This window comes from Clarias gariepinus, chromosome 17 (assembly GCF_024256425.1).
Source record: "Clarias gariepinus isolate MV-2021 ecotype Netherlands chromosome 17, CGAR_prim_01v2, whole genome shotgun sequence".
Lineage (NCBI taxonomy): Eukaryota > Metazoa > Chordata > Actinopteri > Siluriformes > Clariidae > Clarias > Clarias gariepinus.
In genome coordinates, this window is record NC_071116.1 from 21,773,005 (window position 1) to 21,792,855 (window position 19,851).

The 19,851-nt window shown below is 38.5% G+C and overlaps 1 protein-coding gene across 1 annotated transcript in view; it reads left to right on the top strand.

Annotated features, from left to right (window-relative positions):
- Window positions 1-19,851, top strand: part of plppr1 (phospholipid phosphatase related 1) — a 51,703-nt gene extending 31,852 nt beyond the window's left edge. The window contains exons 3-8 of the mRNA XM_053516489.1: window positions 4,197-4,385; window positions 11,702-11,834; window positions 12,774-13,024; window positions 15,725-15,901; window positions 16,085-16,216; window positions 19,126-19,851. Coding sequence (XP_053372464.1) covers window positions 4,197-4,385; window positions 11,702-11,834; window positions 12,774-13,024; window positions 15,725-15,901; window positions 16,085-16,216; window positions 19,126-19,158 — 915 coding nt within the window. The 3' untranslated portion in view covers window positions 19,159-19,851. The remainder of the gene's footprint in view (window positions 1-4,196; window positions 4,386-11,701; window positions 11,835-12,773; window positions 13,025-15,724; window positions 15,902-16,084; window positions 16,217-19,125) is intronic.

Here is a 19,851-nt window from a genome sequence, read left to right on the forward strand (position 1 = left end):
TGTGGTTGTGCTCGAGGCATACATAATACTCGGAGTGCTTCATTTCGAGAAGGAGGAGGTTTAGTTTGACCCTGCTTACATCTGGGCGTTTCATGCGTCTTGCATCTGAATTGCATCCTTCAAAGATGTTAATCCATCTACTTTTTGTAGTAAAACGTGTTTCAGGATTGAAATCGACAGTATGTTACATAGATAAATTTTTTAAAGTAATCAGATAAATTTTACTTTTGGGACGAACGATTATAACAAAAAATTGTGTGGTTCTTCTCCAGACTTTCCCCACAAATTAGAAGCACCCCTTTTGTTAAGGATTTTCCTTTACTGGGTATACCAGGCCCAACTTTTTTGCACTATGGTATGATAAAATGATAGAAGACATGATTTTTGCCAAGGGCAAATGTGTGCGCAAACTGGGAGTGCCTGGAGCCTGTTCTAGGACACTTAGGGCAGGAGTTGAGATAGATACACCCTGGGCAGGGTGCCAATCCATCACTGGATGCACACACACACACACACACACACACACACACACACACACAAAACGGACACGTTGGGAACGCCAATTACACCATCTGCATGTCTTTGGACTGTGGGAATCAAACCCATGACCCTGTGGGTGCTAACCTCTACAACACCTTGCTGCCACTTTGCAGATCAGAGGAACTAATTATAGCAAGGAGGACGATATCAGCAGTGAGGTGTTATGAAACAGAGACATACATGAATGTGATGGTAGGGTCTCCATTTACTTTTGACCATATAGTGTATACCATTCATTTATTTGTTTGTTCATTCACTTATTCACTTGATTCACATTTCTATTGATTCTCAAACGCATAAAATGATGTCTATTTCCCAAAAACTCACGTTCTTTTACCAATTATACCTGGTTCACTGTGTTTCTGTAGCACGGAACATCCGCTCTGCTCTAATAGATGAGTGCTGCACAACCCCCGGGCTTTAAGGAAGCTGCCTGTATGTTCCTATGACTAATGGACCTCTGCTTTTTTATGGGTGAATATGCTTTCAGCGTTTTGAAACGGTACTGTTGCATCAAAAACAGCAAGATGGCTGTGATAAACCGGTCACTGGGGACGCCATCCCTGGCCTAAAGGTCTAATGATGTGGAAGGTAGTGTGTTTTTTCCCACTAAGCTATGAACTTGCAGTTCCAAACTACCCCTCTCTCGTCCTTGCCATTATCGTACAAGTTTTCTATTTGGGTGCTAACTAGCTTTTTATAGAACTGATATAAATAGATCCTGGTTGCCTTTGCAGCTTCTCATAGACGGAGCTTTGCATACACGAGCATGGATAGGGTGGTTACAGATGAATACAATGTTTTTGTAGTTCACCAGGTAACCACTAGAGCACCATTTCTCCCTATTGCGCTTTTAATTTGGAGTTTTTTGTTATACAATATTGGCTTAGTGCTTAGCACTGTCGCCTTGCACCTCCAGGGTCTGGGTTCGATTCCCGTCCCTGTGTGTGCATGGAATTTGCATCTTCTCGCTAGGCTTGGTGGGTTTCCTTTGTATACTTGTGGTTTCCTCCCACAGTCCAAAGACATGCAGATTAGGCTAATTGACGTTGCCAAATTGCTTGTAGTGTGTAAAAAAGTGTATATGTCTTTGAGATGGGTTGGCACCCTATCCAGGGTGTACCCTGCCTCATGCCCTAAGTTTCCTATCATAGACTCCAGCCCCCCTGCGACCCTGATTACAGGATTAAGCGATATAGACGATGAGTGAGTGATTTTAATTCTTTGTGAAACAATTGTAGTGTTGCAGTATTGTCTTTAGTAATCTCATATTTTAGTTTTAGTTTTTTTTAAGAACACCAATACATGCAGCACAGCACATTTTTCCACTCGCCCACTAGTTTGCATAGTCGACAAGATAGGAAATCATGTCATGGCCATCACCTTAATAAATAAGATGACACTTCCTTGGGAATCGATTTCATCAGCCGCACATCAGCAGGCACATTGCATTGCTGATGAAGAAGCTGAAAGTGATCAGCACATTTTCGGTTCTGCTCTAAGAATAAGAATCCAGTGAAATATTGTGTAAAACTCACTGGTTCCTCGCAGTACAACGTACAGTTTAAAGCGAACTGAGATTGTTTTTTTATTTTTGTGGGTGGTTTTAAAATGATTTAGACCGCCATTAGGGTAAGTGACTTGACCTTTTAAGATTGAGTGTCAAGATTGTACATAGACAATAGAGTTAGAGTTTCATCCAGATGAATTGAATGTGTCATTGCACCAAAGATGCTTTTGTGGTGGATTTACTGTATATCACATCACTCTAAACACTTCAGATGGTCTGAGATTGATTTTAACCATTTTATATGATATTGACTGGAACTGTTGTTAGGCCTTGAAGTCGTTATGCCATGCTTGATCTGTTTTTTTGTATTTCGGCCACTAGGTGGTGTTTTCTGGTTGTTCGTCTGAGAGTGCTGCGCGGGTTTCTCATTAGTGCAATATCTCAAGGATGATTGCTCGAGTGTTTGTAGATGAACTAATTAGATTTCGGAATTGATCCAATGTGGGTGATGGCACCGGATTAAATGTCTGAAATGTACGAGGGTTGTTTAAGCCAAACCGAGACTCATGGTGAAATTTCTCGTCAATGAAGGTATAACACTGAAACCATTTAAAGCACTTAAACCACTTTTTCTGTAAAACCAAATACAAACGACTTCAAGCGTTTAACAGTAAAACATTTGAATGGTGCAAATGTTTTAAAGAAGGTCGTACTTCTATGAATGATGAGGTGGGGAATGAGGTGGCTCAGAGTCCACTGCACTCGTTCCTGTGAACATTCGGTGAGAAGAGCGCCTGATCCTGGAGCCACCAACTTGCAGAGACGATGCATTTGTCTGTGGGAACTGTACACACATACATTCACGGACAGCACTTAACATGGACTTGGTTGGGAGTTTTCTTGTGTTTGGGCCATTTCCACCTGTTGGGAGTTCCTGGGAGGCCACCACTTCATGGCCTGAGGTAGGGTGGCTTCACCATTCTGAGAAATCTTTCTACCTAGATCGTATCCAAGCACCATTTGTGAAACCCTGGTGTAGGTGCATTAGTGTAGTAGGAGGTTATATAGATAAATATTTGTATTTATTTTGAATTTTCTTACTTATTACTATGCCCTTCTTTTCTGTACAATCAAAAGTCCCGTTTTGACTTGAACACCCCTTAGGTATTTTTACTAGCTTTTTTCCTGTTATTTTAGGTGTATTTAAGACAATTGTTCTCGGTTATTTATCTTCAGATTGTAGGTTGGGCTTTTTGCACTTGTGTTGCAGTGCTCAGCTGCCAGTAATGTGGTATCTTAACCTTAATCCTTTGAGAAACAGTGCTTGAATACTGCAGAAAAAATTCAAGCTATGTTTCTTTCAACTATTGACCAATTACAAAGTGACTTATCATTGATTATAAAACAAATAATAAGCCCTGACATCAAATCTGTGTCCACCATTCCACACACAGCTCTCTGATTTTAGTAACTGGTAGAGTTGCTTTTTAAGGACATCATTAAAACAAATTGGAAGAATGTGATTTAAATGACTACACAGCGATCCAGATGCATAAAGTATCGAACACCAGCTGGCATCAGTAAAGCATCAGAACATTGGTGTTAATTGCTCCAGTCACACAGCTGATGTTCTGGACACAGACGTGGCCATGTGCTGCACCAAAAGTGGCTCTTGATTGGAACGGAAATGAAACATGGTGTCCAAAAGAATCCATCTGAGGGGAAAAATGTGAAAGTTTGACATCCCAAATGAAAAGAAAATGCAAGTTGATTTGATTATTATGCACCATGCTTATGATCTAGTGGACCGGAAAAAACAAGAAATTATTTAAAGTGACATCTGGTTTATCCAAATAGGGAAACGTACCTGTACTTATTTGGAAATGTCAAAAATGACCTTGTTACATCTTTTTTAAAAAATTTTTTTTAATACAATGACCTCCGTTATCAGCCTGCAGACAAATCTTCGAAAGAAAGTGGAAGGGAAGAAAAAATAAATAAAATGGAGTGCTGTAGGAATTATGGCAATGTGGATGCTTTAATGAAATTTGAAGGGTTACTCCAGATGTGGCAAGGTAAAATCCAGCTGATTTAATATAATGATATGAATTGAATGACCATATCTGGCACTGTGATTTCTTTCCAGCTGGTCATCATGGCAGGCACAGTGCTCCTGGCCTACTACCTTGAGTGCACAGATATATTCGGCATCCACATCCAGGGCTTCTTCTGCAACGACCCCGAGCTCCTGAAGCCCTACCCGGGAGTGGAGGAGAACAGCTTCATTCCTCCGCTCATCCTCTACTGCGTGGTGGCTGCAGCACCGACCACCGTCGTGAGTAAAATGCTTCTGTTTAAAATTGATATTTAACAAGTGTTTCATTAAACAGGGATATGTCAACAGGCAAGGATTTGTATATGTACTGCAGGATTTCATCACAGGAGGGCGCTAAGTGATCAGTTTTGGCAGATGTAAGCATGATGCACAGCACATCACATCTAAGGCCAGGATCCAGCTCCACATGTTAATCTTGGTTATTTAGGCAAGGGCGTGTTGCAGTTTTCAGTGTGTACATAGTAAATTGATAGATTTAGGTCTTTATACATTTTTTTTTTTACTATGGCTTAAACTAAAGTCGATATTTCTCTTTATACTTCAGAGCTATTGTTGTTGTTAGTCTTTTGGCTGCTCCCGTCAATAGGTCGCCACAGTGGACCATCTGATTTGCACTTGGCACAGGTTTTACGCCAGATGCCCTTCCTGACGCAACTTTCCAAGTTTTATCAGTGCTTGGGCCTGGCACTGCATCCAGTGACTGCGGTTTGGCCACTTGGTGGAAATTGAATCTGGGCATTTCATGGTAGGTGAGAAACCTACCACTGAGCCACCGATGCCCATACTACATGGCCAATGAATTAAAAAATGTGATAGGCCATATCATTAGTTAATAGAGTTCATGTGACCCCTATCAAGCCCTTCACCATTTTGTTAGGCAATCATGATGTCATGGATAATACTGCCAAGACAAATAGTGATGCATCACTTGGTAAATTTACTGCCAATAGATTTTGCTGAACACATGACGGAGGACCAGACAATGTTATACTGTTTATTGAGAAACTTCACTCATTGGACATTTAGCAGTTTTTATCAAGTCCAGCTGTTCTTTATAAAACTATCAAGGACAGCGCGCTACCAGAGTTACAATGCGTTTATATTTACAGCTCATTCATCAGATAGGATTTAATGTTAAACTATCATTTGGTTAAGCTGAACCATTGTCCACATGGCCCAGCCCACTTGTCTGAGGTAAACAACAACAAATAAAAAACTAATAAAAAAACTTTTTTTCTACCCCATTCTCCAAAAAAAGAAAAGAAAATGGAAATTGAAAAAATATACAGTCAGAATCATGCCAAACCAACAGGTGGCGCTATAACCTTAACTCCAAAGCCATGCTGGCTGATCAGCAGCCTGAAAAAAAATCTCACTGAGTATGTCCTGTTCTGATGCCGTGATCACAAATCAGTATTATGATCAGTTGAACATTTTACCTCAATTATGGATAATAATTTCTTTTCATTTTTTCATTGTTTACTAAAAGTGTTTGTACTGTAACTGTGTGTAACTATTAAAGCAGGATGATTGTCTACGTTGTTTACTTGTCGCAGACTAGACGTGTTGTAGTCATGTGACTACATGTAGTAGTCACATGACTAAGACATGAAACACACAGTGTAGAAGATATTTTCAGAATTATATATATATATATATATATATATATATATATATATATATATATTCAGAATATCCATATCGGCTCATATCCAGGAGTTTTCCAAATCAAAATTTTTAGTGACCTATAAGGCTGAAATGCTCCAAAAAACCTTGTTTTTAAAAATACCCTTGTACCTCAAGACAAAAAAATATATATAGGTAATATACGTGTAAACTTTGAAAAAACAGTGATTTTACCAATAAAAATATCAAATTCTAGATGAATATTATGAGCTGCCCTGTACAGTGCATCCGGAAAGTATACACAGCACTTTTTCCACATTTTGCATGTTACCTTATTTTAAAATGGATTCAATTCATAATTTTTCTATTTTATAAGTTCTACAAACAACAACCCCTAATGACGATGTGAAAGAAGTTTGTTTGAAATCTTTGCAAGTGTGTATGTGTACATATTTACAGCCTTTTCCATGCCACTCAGAATTGAGCTCAGGTGCATCCTCTTTCCACTGATCATTATCGAGATGTTTCTACAACTCGATTGGAGACCACCTGTGGTCCAAGGAGCTGACCAAGAACCCGATGGTTAGTCTGAAAGAGCTCCAGTGTTTCTCTGTGGAGAGAGGAGAACCATCCAGAAGAAAAAAAAACATAATACTCAAAAGACTTGAGGCTGTAATTGGTGCCAAAGGTGCTCCAACAAATAAAAAAAAAGTTGTGTGGGGTTCGGATGGTCCACTATGGTGACCCCTTGACGGGAACAGCCAAAGGAAAGCTTTATTCTCTTTACCACTTGTCCTGTACAGGGTTGCGAAAGGCCTGGAGCTTATCCCACGGGGACGGGGTGCCAATACATTGTAGGTCACACAGTCACGCAATTTGGAAACACCAAATCACCCACTCTGCATGTCTTGGGAGAAAACCGGATTACTCTCACACACAGACCCGAGCTGGTGCAAGCCAGAGTGCTAATCTCTTTACTGCCATGCTGCCTTGTGTTAATTTTATTAAACATTTATTTCATTACTTTGGCTACCTGATTAAATGGTTACTTCTCACACCAGTGATCCCCAGCAGGGTTCCATTGTTTACCGGAATTAGCCTCGTCTTCCTGCTGGTTTACTGATAAACAGTAATAAAGCAGTCTTTCAGGTTATTGACCTCAGTTGTTGTGGCATTCCCATGCACAACAGCTGTCCTGCATTGTGAGTCTGCAGTCAGCCAACAAAGGGGTGGTCGAAAACCTGGCTTTAGATTGGGATCTGACTTCACACGCAAGAGCCCTATAATTAAAAGTTCCCATAGTGACAGCTAATTTAGAAAGATGAGTACTCGCACAGTTTAAGCCAAAAAAGGTGTATTCATGGCCAAAATTGTTGGCACCCTGAATTTTTTTCCAGAAAATTTAATATTTCTCACAGTAAAGTATTGCATTAACACATGTTTTGCTATACACATGTTTATTCTCTTTGTGTGTATTGAACAAAACAAAAAAAAAAGCTAATTTGACATAATGTCACAAAACTCCACACAAAAAAATGGGCAGGACAAAATTATTGGCACCCTTAACCTAATATTTGGTTGCGTACCCTTTGGAAAAAATAACTGAAATCAGTCACTTCCTATAACCATCAATAAGCTTCTTACACCTCTCACCCGAAACTTTGGACCACTCTTCGTTTGGGAACTGCTTCAACAATTTTGGCCATGACTGTATAGGCGGCATGGTGGCTTAGTGATTACCTGGTACTTGGTGGGTTTCCTTCGGGTTTTCCGGCTTCCTCCTGCATTTCTAAGACATGCAGATTAGGCTAACTGGCATCCCAAATTGCCCGTAAGTGTGTGAAATGTTGACTTAAGTTCTCAAAAAATGGGAATAAATACAGTGGTCGCTATTGGCCACCACGGCCCCTAGTTGGACTCCAGAGGTTCCCAGATGGATGGATAGAAAGGTGTATATATAAATATATAATTATTGACATGTCAAATCCTTTTACAAGAACATTTAAGAACATATTTAACCTTTTGTAAAAGGAGTTTCCAGTGTCAGGGTTTTGTTAGTCATTTTTTCCAACACCGATAAGTAGGGCTGCAACTAACGATTATTTTAATAATCGATTAGTTGGGCGATTATGTTTTCGATTAATCGATTAATCGGATAAAACCTGACCGCTTCTTTAATTTGATATTTTGCTTATAACTATTAAAAAAAAAAAAAAAAAAAAAAAAAACATAAATCAGGGTATTATTTATGTATAAAAAACCTTTTAAAAATGCAAAAGCCACATATAGAGTTTAATAATCTTTAATTTTGACATTTTAAACCTTAAATGAAATGTAGTATATAATATATAGTGTATATATATATATATATATAGTTAAAAAAAAATACACTGATCTATTGGACTATAAAAACAACTGTGGAAATGCAAAAAGCTAATAGTCACAAATATACTGTTATTTGCATTCACTGAAAACCACAACAATCACTAAATGTAATATTCTACTGTTATTCGCACCGTGTAAATTAAGCTAATCTAAAATAGCGCCATTTAACTAATCACTATTGCTCATAAGGTGATTGCGCAATGTGATGCTAGCGAGATACACGTGAACAGATCTAGCGCGACTGTCCCGAAGTTAGCAAACTGTTTAAATAAAAGCATTTAAACTATACAACTTGTACACGATGAAAAGATACAGTTTTTACCGACCCTGCTGACATTTCGCCATCCGTAACGCCAACATGTTTTTTTTTAAGTGTTCGTGCATGACATGCAATGAAATCTCGGTCTTGAATAGCGTGCAGGTTACCGTCTTCTTAGAGGAGTTTAATGTAAATTGCTATAAAACCTTGGAGGACTCGGGGCGCGCGCTTTTTCCTGCCGGCGCTTCTGTAACCTCCATTGCGCGAGCGGCTGTGTATCTGTGTGTATTTGTGCATCTTGTGGTCGCGCGCCTCAGTGACGTAAGCAGCCCAACTAATCGATAACGGCATTCGTTGACAACGAATTTCATTATCGATAATTATCGATTTTATCGATTAGTTGTTGCAGCCCTACCGATAAGTCTTTGGAGAACTTTTTTAGGTTCTCCGTAACAGGACAAGCTGCAGACGTTAAAGAACAAAAGAGGCAATGCTTAATAAAATAATTGTTTATAGCCATTACCGCATGATAAATAGCAATATTAGAGTAAAAAGTATAATCTTCAATAAATCAAATGCTTGTAATCATTGGAAACATGCTGTGGTTTGAGATACCAAAAACATACATCCCACCACCTCCTTGTTGACTATTTTTCCATAACAACTCGTCCTGGTGTGTGGTTTTTTTTTCCCTAATCCCTAATTATGGGCTGTATATTATTTTTGATCCACGTGTATCCCGTTTCCCAAAACAGCATAAAATCCTGGCTGAAGTTGTGTACTATATGCCCCGTCATCTAAGCTGAAAGATAGTGAAGGCTTTCTATTTGACTTTGCCAAGTCAGGAACTGATGAAACGTGCTTTCATTAGGAGCACAGTGTGCTGCCCTCAGGAGTAAAAAATGCATTAAAGCCAAACTGGCCTGCAAAGCCCGTGGGTGTTTCCTCCACCAGCTCGGGCTTTCTTGCTGTTCCATTCCTCTTGGCGTAAATGCACTTAAGTAAAGGCCGCCGCCTTCTTTCCTTTCTCAACCTGATGGATGTAAAATCTTTGCCTTTCATCAGCATAATCATTTCTTTAAGAAACTGCTGTTCACTGCCAGAGAGAGGTTTCATGTGAGGGTAAAATATTCTGATAATTAATAGTTTAAAGCGAATATGCTTGGATGAAATATTGAATTGATGGGAGTCGGTATACAGTACCGTAGGAGGAAATGCCAGGGATAGTATTACGTAAGTGGTGGTATTTGGAAACGTAATACTGTACATAAGTGTAAAACTAAGTGGTCCCTAAAGTGTAAGACAAAATTAAGGTTAAAACTATCATTTTAATTAGTGAGACAGAAAAAAAGAAACCACATTTCAAAGACAGATAAATACAAAAAAAAAAAAACTGCTGGATTAAATAAATAAAGAAAGAACAAATTTATTGTGTATTATCTTGTTAATTGTATTTAGCAAGGTTTCCTTTTTATACACACAGTTATCTATGTTTAACAGTTATTTATAGCTGTTTTATAAGAAGATATGGCAGCAATGTGTTGTATTATGTTTCCTCTAAATATAGTAGTAGTCAGTAGTTGCATCATCATTGATGCTATCATGTGACCATCAGAAGAGAGGCATATATTTCTCATGTTAAAGTGTGTATACATTTTTTTGGGTCCCTAAAAACATATATATGTCTGTATGTCTGTATGTCTGGATGGATGGATGGATGGATGGATAAAACCTAACAACTATTTTACTTATAGTACTATGCAAAAGTCTTGGGCACATACCTGTACACAAATATGGCATAAGCAAAAGATGCTTTTGAAAACATTCCTGCATAAAGGAACATAAAGGAGCAATAAAGAGTAATAAAATAAAGTCAATATTTGGAGCGAAAACTTATTGCTTAGATCAGGAGTTTTAGACACAGATTTATAAGAAAACAGTTGTTTTAATCTTTTCAGCCATGCATATTTTTTCCTGTAATGTTATTTATTTATTTATTAATTTTTAAGTTATATGTGGAAGTACTAAATGATTTTAAATAAAATTCTGCAGACCTGATAAACAAATAAAACAAAATTGGTACAGCATATAATACAGTGCCTAAGACGTTTGCACAGTACTGTGTGTACAGTATGTATGTATGTATGTATATCATTAATTATGGTGTGGAATGTAAGAATACCTTTTTTTTATTTGGATATGAAATCACAAGGTACTTTACAAGATAAAACAAATCAAAGAGACACAATAATGAGTAAATAAATAGATAAAATCATAACGTTATAAAAAAAAAATCTAATCACATAAGTCTCCCGTTTTTTTTTAGTCTTGAACATCTCTGTATAGCGTACTGTAACATACAGCAAATTTGTGCAACTACACAAATTTTAAATAGATTTTTAAAGTTAAATAGGGAGCCAGTGTAAATAAATTAAAATAGGTGATGCATGCTCCCTCAGATTACAGTAATCTAATCTTGATGAAATAAATTCGTGGATAATCATCTGCAACTTCTGAAGATCAACAGAAGATCAAAAACAATAGGATGCTGTTGGATATCTAAAATCCAAAGATCAACTGAATGATTTGCTCATTGCTCTTCTCATTCAGAATGAAAATAAGGATGTATTTTGTTCACAAGTAAACATTACCGGTGAGCTCACCATGCTTCATTTCAGTTTTAACAATTTACAATCAAACTGTTTTGAACTGTTTGGTGGTTTAGTAGGTTGTGTTTTACGTCTATGTGTTTTCATTTCTTGTTACATGTATTTTTTTTTTTAGATATCTACTTTTTTTTTACTTTGGTCATGTCTTACATGTACAGTCGTGTTACTGACATGTCATGTAAGATCTACAGTGTGCAGTCACAACTACAAATCTGTCAGTCTTTGTGTTTCTGGCCTCATACAGTAGCTACTGGATGTTTGATATTTCGATAAACTCTGTCTGTCTATTCATTATTCTCACTGGTGTGTCATTCAGGCACACTGCATGAGGACTACACCTATAAATATAATGCTTGACTGTGAATAATATATATTACAGAGACTACATGGGTTAGAGAACCTTTATCAGTGATGTCAGACATTTTGGCTGTTTTCAGAGCTTATTAAAGCCCCAGTTGTTGCGTAGAAAAAATTATAAAGAAAATCAATTGTTCATCAGTCAGCGTTCCATTAAAGACACTTATAAATTTTTTATATGTATTACAATCCCCCCCCGCCCCCATTCACCCCTGTTGGTTTGTCTTACTGGTGTGTAGATCTTCATCGGTGAGATCTCCATGTACATGATGAAATCCACAAGAGAGGCTCTTCTTGCCCAGGAGAAGATGATTGTCACTGGTGAATGCTGCTACCTGAATCCACTCATTCGCAGGATCATCAGGTTTATCGGTGAGTCTCTTCTTTTGTGATGTTATCTGATGAGCTTCTTTTGAAAATCACCCTCTGGCGGCAGAGAAGCACTAGTGAGCCCGAGGGCAGAAAAGACAGCACATGACCTTTCGCGTTGCTCTGGTTATTAATCCCGAGAAAGACTAGGTGGTTCAGACATGGTTTACAGAATGAGCAGAGGAAACGCGATCACTGGCAACGTTAAAGAAACATGCACAATTTCCAGAATATCAGTATTAATAAGAATAAAATGACCTTCAGTATAATTCTGATAATATGTATATATTTTTTTACCTACATAGGGAATATTGACAGAGTTTTTGATGTGGCTTCATCTCTAGAAAAAAATCCATCTCAGGTCTGCATATTGCAGAAGAGACTCCAGTAATGATGTCCACTGAGCCCTGGCATTGCAATGATATGGACCGTTGTATTCAATTCTTTTCGCTCTGTGCACATAGACACAGGGAACGGGTGAGCATTTCGTTCTCCCCCTCTGCTTCCCCCCGGAGCTCGTAGTCATCAATCGTCTAACTTCAAGCTCGTTTGCGGCCTGAAGACGATGAAAAGCTTCACCAGTTATATCGCAGCTCTGTGATGGACAGTTTCATGTAGCAGTAAAGGCAGATAATGTCTCGGATCGCAAGGTCAAACCAAAAAAAAAAAAAAAGAATAGGAAAAAAAAGAATAAAACAAGTTGTTAAAGAAGTGCCTCTCTTAATGTAGTGTGTAAATTTTCCATGAATACAGTATATTCCATGATTTATAAAATTCGCTCACCGGGATGCGTTAACAATATCATCTGACTCCAGGGTGGGGGAAATATCTTTCCAACTGCAGATCTGCACATGTGCTTCCAAGAATCTAATCCGGTTGGCGTTCAGGTCCTGATTGGGTGCAGCGAGACTAAATGAATGTCCTGGCATTTTCCCACCGCAGGTGTGTTTGCGTTCGGCCTGTTTGCGACGGACATCTTTGTGAACGCCGGGCAGGTGGTGACGGGCAGCCTGGCACCGTACTTCCTCACCGTCTGCCAGCCCAATTACACAGGTACTGAGTGCCGCCTGAACCATCAGTTTATTTCCAACGGCAACATCTGCACAGGGAACCGGGTGGTGGTGGAGCGAGCTCGGAGATCCTTCCCATCCAAAGACGCCTCGCTGAGCGTCTACTCGGCGGTATACGTCACGGTACGAGGCTTGTGTTTGTTTGTTTTTTTACAGCATGTGGCTCATTAGTTATACTTTATTTATACCGATCGTTATTGTGCTAATAAATTTTCAAATCGGTTTTATTTGTAGGTAGTGAAAGATGTTCTGTAAGAGCACCTTTGACAGGAGTTCCCGCAGTATAACAAGTCATAGAGTTATTGTTTCTACAGTAGCAACTTGCCACCTCGAGAAAAAAAAAAATGGTGTGAAGTGTTTAACGTGTTGTTTTTTCTTTTATTTATAGGAGTGTACACTGGCAGTGCTTTTGTACTTGTCAGGATGTTTACTGCATTTGATTTAGCTCTGAAGTGGGAAGTCAGAGCTCAGAATAATGTCATTTTTAGCCTCGGGGCATTCAAGCTTACAAAGTGGAGGGGGAAAAACATGGACGCCTCCATGTTTGTTTATTGTTAGAAACATACCAGCCAACTAAGGGTGATGACTGATGTATATTTACCTCTGTTAAGAAGCAACCTGTATAGCCGTATACAAGCTTTATACTGTACAAAGCCTGTATAGAGATGTAACAAAAAAATCTCTATATATTGACTGATTTGAAGTAAATCCATGTACTATATACTAGAGATGGCGAAATATCGATTCAATTATGACTCGCCATTCTTTTGTGTGGTCATTCGCGTATCATCACACTGACTCTTTTGAAAACTACTCTTACACTCATAATAGTGATGAACCGGTTGATTGGCGAGTGACCAGGCCTGGCTGGTTTTCAGTTTGATTGGCCGTGACTGTTGTGGAATTTCAAAGACTTCAACCATTTCCAAACAAAAATCACTTTTTTGAGGAGAGAAAAAGTTAATCAAGTTTATTGAAGTTTCTCTAACCTCACTCGGTACACACACTTACACAAGTCTTAAAACCCCTGCGAGCACTCATTAGTCAAAACTCCTGTGCGTTAGGAGCCTTGGAAATCTTGAGCGTTAGAAGTCACATGCTTACTGTCAGGTTGAGTTTTGAGGTATTTGAGGCGGTAAAACGTCGCAGTTTCTTTATTATCCTACAGGTGGCGCCCTCTGAACTATTTACACATTTTCATCTTGTGCGGAGGAGTGAATTATTTGCATTTAATGCAATTTTGCATTTAATTCATTTGCATTAATTACGTTTGTTCACAAATAATTATGGCGGGTGACCAAGATATGTGCTGCTCAGTAAAAATGTAGCTTTTTTTGCTTAATTAGATTTTTAATTACATGTTAAAATCTTGTATTTGAAGTTACTTTGTTCTATTTAAGTGAGGAAACTATTGCTTTAAGGAATGTGCTGCGTTTTATTAATATATATATATATATATATATATATATATATATATATATATATATACACAATATTTTTTTTAAGTTTTTAAATCGTAACAAAATAATAATAATAAAAAATTTATATAGAATTTGGGTATTTATAAAACCATGATACTTATAGAATCGCAGTTCTCAGCGAATCGGCCCGAGGTTTTGTGATATCGAATCTGGCGGTGACTAGTGATTCCCATCCCTAATATATACTGGATATATTTCATTAAATATCGAGTGCTGCTTTGTTGATTTGAACATCCCAAGATCTGATGTACGGTTTTTGAGTTCAGTGTGCATTTTTTTCTTTTTTTTTCCTCGCTCAGAGGTTTGGAATTGCACCTTGTGCCCTCATGTGGAATGCAGTATTTGAGCTTAGAGTCCTCTCACTCATATGACGAGCTGTACTGAAAAATCACTCTGCTACTTTGTTTTATTGACTTTAAAAGTTAGAGATGCTGCTTAAAGGATGACTAGGTATAACTTATTCTGCAAATGTTGCATAATGTTACATATAATTATAAATACGACGGACGTTCAAGTCAAACTGGGACTTTAAACCAAAATTTCTCGAGAATGAATGAAACCGATTGACATTCACAAAAGACTTGAAGCACAGTGCGGTGATGAGACGCTTAGCCACAGTGAAACATAAGTGATGTAATGTATATCCCCCGTACAGTCCTGATCTCGCTCCAAGCCATTTTCATGTTTTTGCCACTAAAGGAGTTCCTGGGAGGCCAGCGTTTCAGATGTGAAGCAGGCTGTTCGATCATGGCTCCGCCATACTTGGAAACCTTTGTACCTTGATGGTATCCAAACACTAGTGAAATGCTGGGATAAGTGTATTAGTGTAGCAGGGCATTATATAGAGAAATGAAATTAGTTTGTAATCTCTTAACTGTATCTGTTATTCTGCTTAATCAAAAGTCCTGGTTTGACTTGAACACCCCTTGCAGATAAAAGGTAAAATTAGGCAATATTTAGCAAACCTTTTCAGGTTTGTTAAAAGAAAAAGGAAAGAAAATGTTTTTTTTTTTTGTGCTAAAGAACAATTTGCATGCAATTGTACAAAATTGGGTTAACATCTGTGCCTTTAACTTGATTTAGTTGGATTAGTAGTTTAAGCTGCTGTTCTTTGGTAATGCAGTAATCTTAAGATGCAGGGTCATTTCTTTTTTGGAACAGTAAGACCTGCATTAAAATGCTATGCTGGGCATCTCCTTATGGAAATACATTTTTATTTATTTATTTACTCCCACATAATTGAACATAATCTCTTCAAGCTGTATGCGTTTACATAGCCGAGAGAATCCTCCATGGTGTACGTGTGCTTGTGTATGCTTGTGCACATGGACGTGTGTTTCAGATGTACATCACGAGCACGATCAGGACGAAGAGCAGTCGTCTGGCGAAGCCTGTGCTGTGTCTGGGGACGCTTTGTGCTGCATTTCTCACCGGACTGAAGCGAGTGTCAGAATACCGCAACCATTGCTCGGATGTCGTCGCCGGATTCATCCTGGGATCCTCCATCGCTCTTTTTTTGGTCAGTCTCAGGGTGCAAGCTTGATTCGTAACTCTTAAAGGATTGTGCAAGACTAACAATCATGATTACTTTTTGATCCATCTGCACTATATCATCATAAAGAGTCGTCCTTGTTGTTATTGTTAATTACTGGAAACGAATGAATAACAATTGACAAAGCAGGATTGATGTTTGGCTTCGCAGGGTCTGTGTGTGGTGAATAACTTTAAAGGCGCTCACTCGACACCTACCAAACGGAAGACGGAGGAATACCGTGGCCTCCCGCTCATGACGTTCCCACGCGTGGAGAGCCCACTGGAGACCCTCAGCGCACAGGTACGGCAAAGCTTTCCTGTCAATCATCATCATCATCATCTTCATATGAATAGAGGCATAATTGATGTTTGTATCAGCACAGGCATTGATCTTATCTATCCTCCCTGCATGAGTGGATCTTGTCTTGATTGCTCCACATTCATCTTCCGTGCATGACTCACCAGGGCCGCGGCAGCTCGGTTTGAAGCGGGGAGCATGACGGAGGCGTATAGGACTTGCTCATTAGGAGATTATTTTTCATATGTCACGTTATGAAGGATTTATGTGCAGTAAATTGCGAGATTCATCCGCCTAAATTCATGCCAGAGTATAACTAAGTCAATACTTGGCCATATGTCCGAATTATGTAAAATGCATTTTATTTCACATAACGCTGATTCTAGCTGTAAATCTGCACGCCAAGCTGCTATTCGTTATTGTCTAGGTTTGGTGTGTGTGGGTTTTTTATTTCCCCCCTAGGAAGTGTTAAGGGGCATTTTATATCGTTTTTGTTTTTAGCTGACAGTGCTCCTATAAATTCCTGTCAGACTTGGATAATATATTGGTGTATATACAGTATACACACACACACACACACACACACACACACACACACTATAGTCTCTCAGCAACATTTAATTCCAAATCCATGTATTTCACTTGTGTTTTTACTCGAATGATTTTCTGTTTACTCTCGTGGGACTTTGAGATTTTTTGCAGGAAACTAACCTTAACTACTGGGATCGCAAGTCTTCTGTAAAAACATAAACATTACAAAGATTGGTGTATTATAAATAAAATGTAATAATTATATCGTGCTATATTAAGTCTAAGCATCTGCTGCAATGCAAAAATATGTATAATAATAATAAAATAATGATAATAATAATAATAATAATAATAATAATTATTGCAAGCAGCGGTAATCGGGCCAAAGCATGTGTGCCATCGGTGCCCGGACACACCAGAAAGACAGTGGGCACATGCATTTAAAGGGGAAATACCAATACCATTATTACATACTGTATATGTCATCACTCGTGGAATGCCTCTCGTCCAATGAGATTTTTCATTTAGAACGAACTGTTGTATAATCGTTGTTATGGTTGCGTTCGTTCTCTATAAGATGTCTCTATACATTTATCCCAGAAAATGCCAGTGACGGCACTTTTTAACACATGAACACAGAATGCGCGTCTTTTCAGTGTTATCACTAACCCGCCAAGATAATGACGTTTTATAGGAAACTAACGTGTGTCTTATCCAGAACGCAACATTAGCCGTGATTACAAATTGACGAAAGCGTTTAAGTCTTCTATATTTTTTTCAAATAAAATTATTGTAGATGAAACCAATAAGCCCGCTGTGTCAAACATGTAAAACCTCCAACTGCTTTGAGGCTCCCACACTGGAGGCTCCTTCCAGAAATAGCAATTGAACATCATCTCACAGAAAACTTGTTCACAGTTAGAAATGTTTTTATTTAGTTCATGCTGGGTGTCTGCCATACCAATCCCTGAGCATGTTACAAATATAAAAAAAAGAAATATATAGATGTACTGTGGTACCTCAGCATAAAAATTTTATCCGCTGGAGCCTATCCCAGGAGACTAGGGGCACGAGGCGGGCACACACACATACACACACTTATTCACACAGTACGGGCAATATGGGAACACCAGTTAGCCTCATCTGCATGTCTTTGGACTGTGGAAGGAAACCAGAATATTCGGAGGAAACCCACCAAGCACGGGGAGAACATGTAAACTCCAGGCACTCAGAGACGGGAATCAAGCCTGGTTGGGAATTGAACTCGGATGCTGGAGGTGCAAGGCGAAAGTGCTAACCACTACACAATAATCCAATTAAGCCCCTCAAAAATATTACCAATATTACCCATTTCTAATCATATTTTCATTTTTTTGCATATAGAAATAATCAAAACATAAAGAAAATAGACATGTAAATGAAGTAAAACATGAAATAAATAGACATTAAACCTCACTTAACCTTAATTTATGATTCCTCTTGGCACCGGCTACTTTAAAAACAAAACTGAAAGTGGATCTGTTTTCTCTTCTGGCAACAATTTGGGGACCCATGGTGCTACGTCTTCACTAAAGCTCGCACAAAGTGCAAAACGGCTTCCGGACATGTCGGAAACTTATGCGCACAAGCAACGTAGGCACAAACTGGCCGAAAATGCTTTGTATGCCGAGGCAAATTTCTTGCAAAATTTCAGTTCTTAAGGCGAAAATCCCTGAGTCGGGGTGGTCATATGCTGTAATAAAATCAAGATGTTAATATGTCCAGAGCTAGGGTCTGAGCTGTGCTTATGGAAAATTAATCAGAATCGAGCATTCAGTAAAGTTGTGGTTGAAATCAGGATATATGATGTAATTCATGTTACTGTAAAGCAGATGCAACCATTTTATGATCCACAAGCTGAAAATATAACCCGGCTTCTATAAATTGATGTTACCACCACATGCAGTAGAGGAAATCCGCCCAGTTGTACTGAGATCAAGGAAGCAAAACAGCCGCACTGTTTTGACACACAGCGAGATCTTTCCTCACTTTTGACAAACGCTGAAGGACACTAGCTCTTTATTTTAGGTCAGTTCGGGAAGGGTGGTTACGGGCAAACACGTAATGGAATCGGGCGTGTGTGTGTTAAGCGCCGAGGGGGACGTCCAGCCCACCGTGCTGTCACGACAAGCAAGATGGATAAAATATCTGATTCGAGGAGAAGTGGGGTCGAAGACGAGGACATTTCACCATCTCGCCTCGCTGCATATTCTTATTCTTCTGATTGATGTGTTATCAGGGATCGGGGGAGCATCTTGAAGAAATTTAGAGAAATGTTCCACACCAAATGAAAGCGTGTCCTTGATGTGAATCAGTCTGAATCTTTTCATTTTGTCTTTCAGAACCATTCAGCGTCCATGACCGAAGTGACTTGACTAAGGGGTCGGCACAGAGTCGCCTTCACTTCACCTCAACACTTCTAGGCACAAGATGTTTTTGTACTGTCGCATACTGTATAAAAAAATAAACAAAAGAAAAGAAAATCAAAGGAAATAGTATTATGTTGGACCAAGTTAGAGGCAAATGTTTTGTACATTTTGTAAAACACAGTGCTGTAGCTTATATCTCTGTTAATTCCGATTCCGCATCAGGAGCTACGCCTTCCTCGTCATGTTCTACATCACAAAGTCTATATATGATGTTACTCAACTATCGATGTTATGTGGTATTTGTACAAAAAAATATTTTATTTTTATTTTTTCCTGTCGATTTTTTTGACAAAGATCATCTTTTTTTTGGTATTATTTTTATCTGTATAAAAACAAAAACAAACAAAAACATTTTGATCGACATTGCCTGCTGTTTTTCCAGGAATGTTTTTGGTATTCTTATTTTTTGGATGTAATATAAAGGTACGCAATGAGTTGTAAAAAGCAGTCCCTTTTTTCCCAGTGGCATCTTTAAAATGGCATTACCACTGCATGGAAGTACGCAGACATTTGATGACATGTTTCATTCTTGTGTATTGTTTTTTATTTAATTTTTTTTCCTTTTCTGTTAGGGGTTTCTTTCGAAATGCCAAATATATTTTTTGATTTGTCTGTCAAATAAATAGTCTGTAGTTGAAA